This window comes from Mauremys mutica, chromosome 10, assembly GCF_020497125.1.
Source record: "Mauremys mutica isolate MM-2020 ecotype Southern chromosome 10, ASM2049712v1, whole genome shotgun sequence".
Taxonomy (NCBI): Eukaryota; Metazoa; Chordata; order Testudines; family Geoemydidae; genus Mauremys; species Mauremys mutica.
In genome coordinates this window covers 37045350-37057665 of record NC_059081.1, presented here as the reverse complement: position 1 = coordinate 37057665, position 12316 = coordinate 37045350, and the positions used below count along the sequence as shown (strand labels likewise).

General features: G+C 42.3%; 2 protein-coding genes across 3 annotated transcripts in view; one reads left to right on the top strand and one right to left on the bottom strand.

Moving 5' to 3' along the window:
• Nucleotides 1-1718: 1718 nt before the first annotated feature.
• SPC25 (SPC25 component of NDC80 kinetochore complex) lies at nucleotides 1719-10555 on the top strand. 2 transcript variants are annotated; one of them, XM_045032767.1, is made up of 7 exons: nucleotides 1719-2122; nucleotides 4350-4507; nucleotides 4588-4653; nucleotides 5659-5805; nucleotides 6382-6486; nucleotides 8635-8733; nucleotides 10305-10553. In XM_045032767.1, the coding sequence occupies exons 2-7, from the start codon at nucleotides 4354-4356 to the stop codon at nucleotides 10427-10429; spliced, it is 696 nt and encodes a 231-aa protein (XP_044888702.1). In that variant the 5' UTR covers nucleotides 1719-2122; nucleotides 4350-4353; the 3' UTR covers nucleotides 10430-10553. The 2 variants fall into 2 exon arrangements, with proteins under 2 accessions (XP_044888702.1, XP_044888701.1); XM_045032766.1 differs by lacking the exon at nucleotides 1719-2122 and adding an exon at nucleotides 2885-3063 and having other exon boundaries at nucleotides 10305-10555.
• A 684-nt stretch (nucleotides 10556-11239) lies between these two features.
• The window catches only part of CERS6 (ceramide synthase 6), a 235840-nt gene continuing 234763 nt past the window's right edge, over nucleotides 11240-12316 (bottom strand). Inside the window, exon 12 of the transcript XR_006582637.1 lies at nucleotides 11240-11301. The gene's annotated coding sequence lies outside the window, so the exon portion shown is untranslated. The remainder of the gene's footprint in view (nucleotides 11302-12316) is intronic.

Below are 12316 nucleotides of genomic sequence, written 5' to 3'. Positions count from 1 at the left end.
CAGCTATGGTATTGCTATACCTTTCTCTGCTAGATTGAAGAGCCAATTATTAAATATGTTCCCCAGGTAGCTACTTATAGACTAATCAAGTCACTCCTTAACCTTCTCTTTTTTATACTAAATAGATAGACTCAAGCTCAACTGTTCTAAGGCGCAGTTTCTAATCCTTTAATCATTCTCATAGCTCTTCTCTGAACCCTCTCAATTTATCAACATCCTTTTTGAATTGTGGACACCAGAAATGGACAAAGTTTTCCAACAGCGGTTGCACTAATACCAAATATGGAGGTAAAATAACCTCTTACCTCCTTCTCAAGGTTCCCTTGTTTATACCTCCCAGGATTGCATTATACACACAGCTTTACCTGCACACAAACCTTAAAGCAATTTGAAAAAAAAATCTTAAAAGGAGAGTTATTTCTGGTTATGATGTTCAAAAATCATTGGGCAGATAGTTAGACACCACAGTTATGGAGTCTGTATCAGAACCTTCACAGTCATTAGACCGACACCATGTTTTTTCAGCTGAGACTGGCCATGCAATTAGTTTAATCATTTAAAATTTTATTTCAGATATAAAAACTTCAGACATTTACAGGTCACTTAGTCAGTTCTGCCACTTTAAGTGAAATTAAATGAAAAACATACAGAAATTATTGCTTAATGTAAAATATGACATTTGGTAGTACATAGCCAAAATATTTAAAAATAAAATTCATTTAAGATTTTCACAGTACATGTGTATGAGTGATCCTCACTTGAAATAATAGTAAGATAAGAATCAAACTTGTTAACCCCCTGGCCAAAGTACAGTAGAACATAAGGCACAATGTTAGAAAGGAAGAGAACCTTCTCCATACTTGTTCCAGGAAAATAGTATTCATTCTATATTAACTGCTGTGATGAAATAAATAATCATTTGCTGTTAGTGTGTGGTACAGGTACACTGTTTAATTAAATGTCTAAAAGATTCAACTGAGTATGCAGTAAGCATCTTGTTTTAAGTCCTGTTTTAAAGGACTTGTTTCCTTTTCTGAGTCATGCATGTAGATCCAGCTCCTCCTCTGGGACGATGATGGACCAGCAGAATATACGTTTATTACTGGTATGTTAACAAGGCCTGCAAGTAACCTATTCACTGCATACAGATCCTGAAAAACTGGAGATGTTACATTGGCAAGTTGCTGGACAATGCAGGAAAAAGAAAAATAAGCAGTCTGTGTTGAATGAAGGTTTTTCCTTTCATGTAAGGGCACTGAAGGAGAACCAATTATGGAGTGCTCCCTCTAGGCTGAAAAAGGCCACCTATTACAGAAATTCAGGGGTGGTGCAGGGCTGCATGAGCCAGCTACTGCTAAATATCTTCTGCCCTGTCTAGACTTTTGGGACAGCCACGTCACTGTAACCAGACAACAGTGGCTGCAAAGGGTTTGCTGTGTGTGGCCGGTAGTTAAGCCCCAAGGCGGCGGCCCACACCCCCGTCCCCCTGGATTTGTGCTGATGAACTGGTGAGAAGCCTCACTCGGGGCTTAGCGGCCTTTTGACGGGGCCGAGCAGAGCGGGTTTGCAGGCGCCGTCCGTTCGCAGCGAGGATTTCAAATCCGCGGGCGCGCGCAACCTTAACAAGGCGCGCGGCGCCATTTAGCGCCCGCCGCCGGGCACAGCCTGCGGCCCCCTTCTCCTTGGGCCCGGGGGCTGGTTTGGGCTATTTCCCGGCTAGCCTCACACCAAGGGCCCAGCGGCGGTAGAAACACGGGCTGGCCATGACCCCACCCTCGGGCTGCGGGTGCCCCAGAGACTGACCCCCGCATCCCAGCCAGCAGCGCCTCCGCCAGCTCCTGTCTCTGCCGCTCGGCGGGGAGTTGTGGGCGGGGCGGGGCAGACCAGGTGGGTGGCCCCTCCCCAATCGCCGTCACTCTCCCACTCACCGTTTGACTACGGACCACAACTCCCATCATGCTCCACGCCGCTCCGCCAATAGCGAGGGAGCTTCTTTGCCGGCTGCGCCAGGAACGGACCAGTCGTTGCGTGCGCTGTTGCTGGCTGCAGGAGGGGCCAATCAGAGAGCGGCCGTGGCGGCGGCGGCTGTGGCGGCAGGACGGTTACGGTTCAAACTCTGGCGGTGAGTGTTGGGGAGCTGCGCGGGGTGATGGCTGGGCGGCCAAGCCGGGCCCTGCCCGCGGGCTGAGGAGAAGGGGGCGCAGCGCCCGGGACGCGAGCAGAGGGGCGCCAGGCGGCGGCCTAGGTGGCGCTTTCACTGAATTAGCGGCCTGGGCTCGAAAGTGTGACCCGCCCTGAACGTAGCTCGGCCGCGGTGCAGTAAACACGGGCACCTCCTGGAGCTGTTCCACAGTCCGGCGTCTTGCGCAGCTCAGGGGTGGGGGAAGCAGAATCGGCTAGAACCCCCTCTCCCCCCGGTGCTCGTGCTCCTGCTTTTTGCTGTCTAACCAGGCTTAAAGGCCCAGCTCCTCAGCGGCATCTAGGCACCTAACTCCCATTGATGTCAGTGGAAGTCAGGCATCTAAATGCTTTTGAGGATCTGGCCCAAAGTAGCCGCCAGCTGTGTGGCACTGACATGTATGACTGCTGCAGTTAGACCTACAGCATGTTAAAGCTGGACCTGGCAGATCATTATCAGAGGCTGCACATAAAATCAAGAAAATTGGCAGTTACGAGAACGCAAATGAGGGAATAGTAGCAGAGCACCCTTATGGTGCAAAGTATCAGCCAGGAAATATGTTTTTAGGCTGAAAAATTAAAGGTGGTATTATGGGGTTTCACATTAACCTGCAAAGTCAGCCTGGAATCTGAAAGTCAAGCTGAGCTCTCGCTGGCTTGTACATTGCCAACAATAGAGATTCTGGAACCTGATTAGGTCACCCTTCCGTCAGTAATGTGATACAGCTCCAGGAGAGTAAGCTATGTTGTCTTTTCAGTGCAGTCCAGGCAGGAATAAAACGTTAATTCAGCAAAGACTTCTGCACTGTGTTGACTTTCAGTGAAGTCACTGGGACAACGCACAGTGTTAAATACCTAAGTCTGCAGGATGAAGGCATTAGTAAAGTAAGCAGAAATGAAAATTAAATACATACAAGAAATGTCTGCTGAAGAAGTAGCCACCAATCCCTTATAGTAATTCTCAGAGTAGAACTGCTCTCAGACTGAACAGTCTTGCTCTCTCCCCACCCCACCCCCTTGTTCTTTCAGGCTAAACAAAATGTTTAATTATGTGTACAGCATTAGTATAATGCATGTATTGATATTTACAATAATGCATAATTATGTCAGTGCAATATTTTTTGTACACTGTTGTGTTTAATAGCTGCTTCAAATGTAAATAGCTCTTTTTTAAAGGGAAAACTACTCAGTCCATAATAAGGACTCACTCCTGGATGGGCCTGGGCAGAAGGTGATTATATAGTAACAGCAACTTGAAGCCATTTGGAAACTTGTCTCAAAAGTTTATTTTAGGATTACAGTACGCTACCCAGATAAACTTGTAGGGAATTCTCCCTACTCCCATGATTTTTACCAGTCCAATATGTAGCAGCCATTTCAAAACATTCTCTTTGTTTATACCATAGTTAAATCTTCCTACTGGATAGTATTTAATAATCGGAGATATACCAATCTCCTAGAACTGGAAGGGACCTTGAAAGGTCATCGAATCCAGCCCCCTGCCTTCACTAGCAGGACCAAGTACTGATTTTTTGCCCCAGATCCCTAAGTGGCCCCCTCAAGGATTGAACTCTCAACCCTGGGTTTAGCAGGCCAATGCTCAAACCACTGAGCTATCCCTCCCTTGATTCTCATTCTGGAAGGGGAAAATGTTTTGCTATTTTCCACAGACAAATCCCTCCCATATGTTTAGTTCAGTTCAAAATGAGTCAGCAGGTGCAGTTTCCCCTCTTTACTTGAGTGGAATACAGTATTTGGAGTTTTGGGGGAAAAACTACATGCACAGTAATATGATGCCACACCTCCGTATATCTTCTATTCTGCTCTATATGTGTATGATAAAACATCAAAACAGGAAGTAAACATGATGTTGCATCCTTAGTTTTTAGTTAGACAGTTTTAGAGCTATTTATATTCATAATTGTGCTGAATAGAGTAAACCAATCTAAACAGCACACCACTTGTAATATGGCCAATACAAGTAAGTTCTATTGAATGCTGTAACCTAACTGTTGCTTAAAAGTCACCAATAGAGCTTTCAAAAACATACAAGAACACGACCACCTAAAGTTTCAATAGCAATCAGTATTGGGGAGAATAAATCTCTTTATTAATCTACAACAGCTCAGATTGTCTTGTGTGATTGTGTTGTGCTTTTATGTTTGCTGCAGCACTATGTCCCAGATAAAAACAGAAGATGAACTAATCCTTTTTGAAAAAGAGATCAAAGAATTCTGGACGAAATTCAAAAGTATTTGTGGTAGTGAACACACCAACCAGACTTTGGGACTAAAAGAATCATGCAAGGAGTCCATAAAAGCACTCTCAGGTACAATATTCATGAGTTTACATAGCTAATTTATTTTTAACTCTGTCTTCAGTTGATTAAAATAAATCTCTTTATTACAGAGAAGTGGTCCAAGAAGTTAAAAGAAGGGGATCTAATGATTGACAAAATTCAGGAATACAGAAATGGTATGGTCTCGGCTCATATTTATTCTAAAATGAACTAATGTGTTCTGTCAGAACAAAACACTTCATCTTAAAATTGTTCCGTTCAAAGTGAACTGCAAAGCCAAAATGAAGATATTAGACCAGGATTTCTGGTCAAAATGCTTTCATTAACAGAATAGGTGATGTTCTTCAAACCCAGAAATCCCAAAATCTAGTTAAACGATCTGTCTTGTATAGCACTGAGTAAGTTGTTGCCACTTAATAAGAAATGAATAAAGGAGAGCCTTGCAAAACTCAAGAAAACATACCAATTGTGGTACAAAGTCAGTTTACTGTGATAAGAAAACAAAAAATTACTTATCTGTCAAAGTTTACTTGTGCAGCAGAGTACAGTTTTGCATGGCTAATAACTTTTATTTCTGGACTAACTGCCTCCCACATCCTGATTAATGGGCAAGGTCAGCTTGTAAATCTAGGATTAACTCACTCATTTTAGCTTGGCAAGTCACTGTTAAAAGTTAGGGATAAAAAAATCACAATGTAACTAGCTATAGGTAGTCTACTGTTACAGATAGATCTCTTGACACAAAATGTGTAATGATGGGATCATTGCACCCTTCTAAAATGACAGGAACTCAAAAGCTGTGCAGTTCTGTCACTGAAAACAAGCCAAGTTGCATTTTTGAATAGCCAGGAGATGCCAGAGGGCCTTCATTTAGAAGTTATTCTGTGCTTTCCTTCTAAGCACGTAAACTGTTCAGAATAATTTTTGTTTGTACTTGATGCTCGCAGTAGAAGGGCTGCCTCATACAAACAAGAATGCTGACTTCTCTGTCTCGGTGAAATAACTTATGCACATGTGTTTTTGTAGCACCTAAGCGTAACTTTACTCACATGAGTAATCTTAGATTTTGAGGGAACCATTTGTGCATAAAGCTATGTACATGTACAAAAGTGTGTGCAGAATCAGGGACTTATTTAACTAAGGCTAACTGTAAATATTCAAGTTTTTTCTCTTCCTCACAGAGATCCTCCAGCAGAACATATGCATTGAAGAAAAGCAAGAGAACTTAACTGAAATTAATTCCAAAATAAAGCATGAAGAAGAACAAAAGAGAGACTTTATTGATCGTATCCAAGAGCTCAAGGAAGAGTTGACCAGAAAAAAGGAAAGTAAGTTGTAAAATTGAATGAACATGAAAACACTCCAAGACTTTTAGAATGTGAAGTCTTCTAAAGAGTATAGTGGTGGCTTTGCAATAGGTGTTTCCAGCACTGTAGCTGTGCGAATCTTTGTAATTAGCATGTCTATATTGTACAAGCATTACAGTATCGACAATAGTGGCTTAGGATGTAGAGATAAGGTAGTGCTTTCTTTGAATAGTTGTATATAAATGGTCACTTATCAGTGGAGCACTGAATAAAAAAAACTAAAATCCTGTAACTCCTTGTTCTAACAAGCTATATTTTCATAACTGGCAACTACATGAACAATACTTTGAATGACAAAGTATACTTTAAAGCAGATATTTGATTCTTAAAATAGCATTCATAATATTAACTAAATAGCCCCACGCTAGAGTGTGTAATTAGTGTACTCAGATTTACATGAATAGAAATCGGGTAGTTGTCATGACCAGAGAGATTCAAAAAAGAAGACACTTGCTTTTAACAGACTTATTCTGCAGGATTTTCCAGTGTTCTAAAATTTGTTTAAAAATGCTTTACTCTTGCTTTGACACTTTTTAGTGTTATCTGCTAAAAACAAGGCCACCAAAGAGAGGCTGGAAAGATTGAATAAGTCTAAAGAACTGTTTGAAGAGCGGCTTGGGCTAGAAATACGCAGAATTTATGGTAAGTTTCCGAGTACACATATGTTCAATTACTTACCCTAGTCCAGGGGTAGGCAACCTATGGCATGCGTGCCGAAGGCGGCACTCAAGCTGATTTTCAGTGACACTCACACTGCCAAGGTCCTGGCCACCGGTCCAGGGGACTCTGCATTTTAATTTAATTTAAATTGAAGCTTCTTAAACATTTTAAAAACCTTATTTACTTTACATACAACAATAGTTTAGTATATATTATAGACTTATAGAAAGAGACTGTAAGGGGCCGGTGTGGGGACTCGGCCGTCTCAGGTGCGGCCGGGACCCAGGCTGCGTCACTACACGGCCTAAATCAGCAGGTCAGTCTCCGAAGGTCCAAGGGCTCAGAGCCTCAGGCAGGGGCTGAGCAAAAACAAACAGTCAATGAAGCCCAACCCCTCAGTCAGGGCGGGCAACAAACAGCAGTTCTAGGCTCAGACCCTCAGGCCGGGGCTGAGCAAACAGAGTCAGTAATTTAAGCCCAACCCCTCAGTCAGGGCGGGCAACAAACAGCAGTTCTAGGCTCAGACCCTCAGGCAGAGGCTGAGCAAACACACAGCAGTTCGCAGGCTCAGACCCTCGGGCAGGGGCTGAGCAAAATAAACAGTAATTTAAGCTCAAGCCCTCAGTTAGGGCGGGGCAACAAACAGTAGTTCTAGGGGCTCAGATCCTTGAAGCAGGAGCTGAGCAGCAACAATAGGTGAGTCCAGACCTCTGGGTCTGAGCTCTGGTGTGAGGGGGAGACTGCCACCCGTGAGAGGAGTGGCAGGGGGGACACAGGCCCACCCACTCCACTGTGTCCCAGCCCGGGGCCCTAACAGCAGCAGTTAGTCTGCTGCTGTGTCGGTGGGGTCCTGATCGCAACACACTGACATCGGCTCGAAGTCTGCTGTAGCTAGACTGGGGTCAGCTACCCCCGGGCTACTTTCCATCTCCCCCTCCATGGGTACCTGCTCATCTCTGGGATCCGGCGCTGGGTCCCACACCATGGGCTCCTCTGAGGGCTGGCTAACTCGGGCTGCTCCTCAGGGCTCGGGTCGGTGGGACGCTCGGGCAGCTCCTCGGGGTACCGGGCTCGGGGCAGGCTCGGCCAGTCCTCCTCAGGGTACCGGGCTCGGGGAAGGCTCGGACAGTCCTCAGGGTACCGGGCTCGGGGAAGGCTCTGTCCAGCAGGAGCTCGGTCAGGAGCGTCTGTCCTCTCCGGCCACTGGGCTGCAACTGAGCGCTGGGGCCGGGCCTTTATACTTCCTGTCCCGCCCCTTGACTTCTGGGGGGCGGGGACAGGCGGCACTGGCTCCGCCCACTGTGGTGGCTGTTCTGGCTCCTCCCTCTCAGGTGCGGCCGGGAGCCAGGCCGCGTCACTACAGAGACCTTCTAAAAATGTTAAAATGTATTACCGGCACTCGAAACCTTAAATTAGAGTAAATAAATGAAGACTCGGCACACAACTTCTGAAAGGTTGCCAACCTCTGCCCTAGTCATACCCCTGACAAGTCGGCAAAACACAATCACCCTCACACACTAGACAAATGGGATAGATTTTTTTTTTTTTAATTGTGCTTGCACATTGGAAAAAACTTACTGTGGTATTTACATGGTTATGAGTGTGACTTATCTTCACTTGCACTAATAGTCAATCTGAACTGTGTGTTGCTGATTTGTTTGCTGCAAAGCAATAGAAATCCTTTCTTCTGGCTGTTCTGTATGGCTACAAAGCAATAAAAATGTCTGCTACTGCCATAGGAACGCTTCTGACTGGATAGAGGTGAAATAAGACAAATAGTTATAAACGTTTCAGATAAACTAATCTCAATTTATAATGATTAAAATCTTTAAAGTTTGGTCCAAAATACATATTTTGGACTATATAAATGTAATAAAAGATCCAACATTAATTTTATTTTGGGCACTCATTGGACCTATACTCATCTGTCAAGTAGTTTAAAGGGATACTCAAATAGTTTAAGCCTAAAAGTTGGGTTTCCCTTTTTACAAAAAGAGAAGTCTAGGTTTATTACACTTGTCAGCTCAAGAATATATTTTACTAACTGAAATGTAACTGGATGTGGATGCCATTTAGTGTCCTATGTGAAGTTAGTGGTTTTGTTGAATTCTGTTTCTGCTTTTGCTTTAGATGAACAGTTGCAGTTTATATTTCGATGTATTGACCACAAAGATCCTGACAAGCCATACACGTTTACTCTTTCTATAAACGAACAGGGAGACTATGAAGGTATGTGTAGAGATTAAATGTGTATTTTATTTAAAGTGGTTTTTGAACCACTCTCATGTGAGAGGTGCACGTGCACATACAAAGAGGGGTCTCAAGTTCCATACTGAACAGTTCAGTCTTTAGACTGCTACAGATGGTGTGTCCCAACAAGCACTGTAATGGCAGCCATCCCTTGGCAGTCTCCTCCCAGCCACTGCGGTGCCTTTCTGAAACAGACCACACTTTGAGCTCTTTATCAGCCCTTGCCCCCGCCGGTTCCTACTGTAAGTAATAGTTCAAGGTGCCCAAAACCCTTCCGACAGTGCCCATAAAACCTTCTCCAAAACCTTAGACCGGCCAGTTTTCTAAGCGTTAGAACTGTTTTATTAGAAAATAGAGGACAGAACTTGGCCTTCTAACTTCTATGCAAACTCCCTGGCATCAATGAATTTGGCCTAGGGTACCCATCTGGAAAACATCACATCACTTTAAACAAATAGGATTTCAGAAGAAAAAGTAGGATGTGCTCATGTAATTAAATCGCCATGCTGATGCACAAGAGGGCTCAATGAAGATTGCACAAACAAACTTAATTCTGGCATTTTCTAACCTTTTGAATGTTTGAATTTGTAACTCTAACATTCTTTTAATGATAAGATAAATACACAACTGTTTCCCTCTCCCACCTTTGCATGTATAAAGTGATGGCCCTTGAGATATTAAGCAAAACAATGGCTAGGGGAAAGCTGAGAAAAGAGAAGTGAGTAAAGCATGAAGGAGTGTGAGTGACCATCTCAGTTTTTTCCACCTTTTTTGAATTTTTTTGGGATGCCAACACTTAGAGACAGCTCCCAATCTGTACTTTGGGAGCCCATTAACAAACAACTCAACTTTTTTTCCTACTGCTAACAAATCAAAATTTGTGCATTAAATGGTAGAGACATTAAATATAGGGAACTCACTCATGCCCCTCTGAATGTTTCCATGTACTGCTCAAATTCAGACAGCATTAACGATCCTTTCCTTCCACCATAACCCAAACGCACTAAGGAAATACAGCTTTTAGGAGCTGCTTTTCAACTTACTGCTCTCTTACTACTGGAATTTCTTAAACCTAATTTTCACAATAGAAACCCTATTATTCCTCCATCATTCCTCTGAAATTAATGAAGCAGATAGCAATGATGAGGGACCTCTATTTTTACTATTTCAGGTAGAAACTATACTCTAATCCCCAGCGTCTCTTAATCTTTCTCTCTCCCCGTTTTCTCCTTGGCTGAAAATCAGTCCATGGATTTTTAGGCTTAAAATAGACAGATGGAGCACATGCAAAGCTACAGAAAATGGTTAGATTACTAAGACACTAAAAGCAGTGAAAGGGTAAGAGACCCTTAATATAATGAACTAAAATGCATCTCAGAGCTGGCATATAGCTGTTTTCCCAACCCATTAAATGAAAAAATCAAGTCAAACATTGTGAAATAATTGACTCAGTCTTGTTTTCGGGGGAAGAATACTTGAGACTAGGAAGTATCACAGCATGCTTCACTTGTCTTGGAAATAAAAATTGTTTTCTAATTGTTTCCTTCTAGTGACAAGCAGCTCTCCTCCTCTGGATTGTATAGCAGAACTCCAGCTAAAAGTGAGAGAAACCAACAACTTTGCAGCATTTATTGCCAACATCAGAAAAGCTTTTACAGCTTTGTCTTATAAGTAATCTGCAACTACATGTAAAATTGGCTTCATACCTGTCTTCCTGTCCCTCTGTGCATTCCCTGCTCTTCCTTTTTTGTATTAACATAACAGTGGAGTGAAAGGAAATATTTATGTATGTTTTAATATTCCGTTTTCTAAATAAAGAAAAATGGTGAAACGTTTTAGTCCATCTTTATCAGCCAGATGTATTTTTGGTAACTCATTTTAAACAATATAATTGAAGCAAATATTTCTTCAGTCCACTGTCTCTGCACAGGTAACTGTGGACTAGCAGTAAATCCAATCACTAAACTTGTAACTCAAAAGAAAGCCAGCACAACATCTTCAAGGAAATAAGGCTAAAGCAATCCAATAGGCTATGCTAAATTTACCCTCAATGGATTTGAGTCCTGCATTTAAAAGCTTCCAAAAGAATCAGGATACCACATTAATAGAGAGATGGTGTTTCTACTCACTCAGAAACGTAGCCCAAGAGTAAAGTAGCAGTCACTAGTTTGTTTTTTAGTAAAGGCTTACAATAATAGAAACATTCGTCACACTCCGGTTCTACATCAGTGGAGAGAAAGGTGTCAGTACACTTGGTTCAACAAAAGAGTCAAGGCAAACTCAAGCAACAATGGGTAGATTTAATGTCTGATCTGAATCACTTTGCAAGGAAAAGACCTTGATTATTTAACAAACTGAACAATTTAAAGAAATATGATCTTTAGGCACCTCAATGATCTTAATTATTTTCTTATGCTTCTGAGGATGTTTCATCTATGGAAGTAGGGAACTCTTCCACATATGTAGTGGGAAAGTGACCTTTTCTCTCCTTTAGGGTCCCATACCACCATCCATTATCATCCTTCTGGTGAATGATGATAAAGTCACCTGTTGAGAGAATGTATTTTTATTAATTCAACTGGATTTATACATGTGTATTGTGCCATTTCTGCATGGACCCTTGTTTAAAACTTCTCTCTTCCCCTGCCTCCTTTGTAGCACAGTCTAATTAAGTTTAAATGTCTCTGTTGGCTAGTTTAAGATGGAATTAAAATTAGATGACAAACCACACTTACTACAGCATTATATCACAGGACCCTATTCTCCACTGCACTCAGTCTCATTCCTCAAGCTAGCACAGGGGTCGGTAACCTTTCAGAAGTGGTGTGCCGAGTCTTCATTTATTCACTCTAATTTAAGGTTTCGCATGCCGGTAATACATTTTAACCTTTTTAGAAGGTCTCTTTCTATTAAGTCTATAATATATAACTAAACTATTGTTGTAAGTAAAGTAAATAAGGTTTTTAAAATGTTTAAGAAGTTTCATTTAAAATTAAATTAAAATGCAGAGCCCCCTGGACCGGTGGCCAGGACCCGGGCAGTGTGAGTGCCACTGAAAATCAGCTTGTGTGCCACCTTTGGCATACGTGCCATAGGTTGCCTACCCCTGAGCTAGCATTTCAGCTGAAATAGGATTTGGAAAAAAACAGGAAGATGTTAACTACCTTTTTGCAAACTTAGCCCATCCCTTTTAGCTTGGTAGTCATACAAAGCCTTGCAGGTACCATTTGCAGGATTGCTGTCCTCTGGTTGTGTAAAAGTCATTGGAATACAATCACTAACAGCACAAGTAAAGCAGGATGAAATAAACATGTCTTGTGTAATAATAAATAGTGTTTCTTAAAGTTCATTTTTATAGCCTTATGGCTAAAGGTAGTTAGGTGCTTACACATGCAGACAGGCACCTAATGGGATTTTCCTATTGATTTCAATTTGCTATAGGTGTCTAGGCTTATCTGCAGGCAAATGATTACAGTAAATATTAATGAAGTGACCTCATATTACAAGGTATCTTGATGAAAATATCAAAGGCAGTTTTTTTCTAAGAGAGAGAATCACCCTC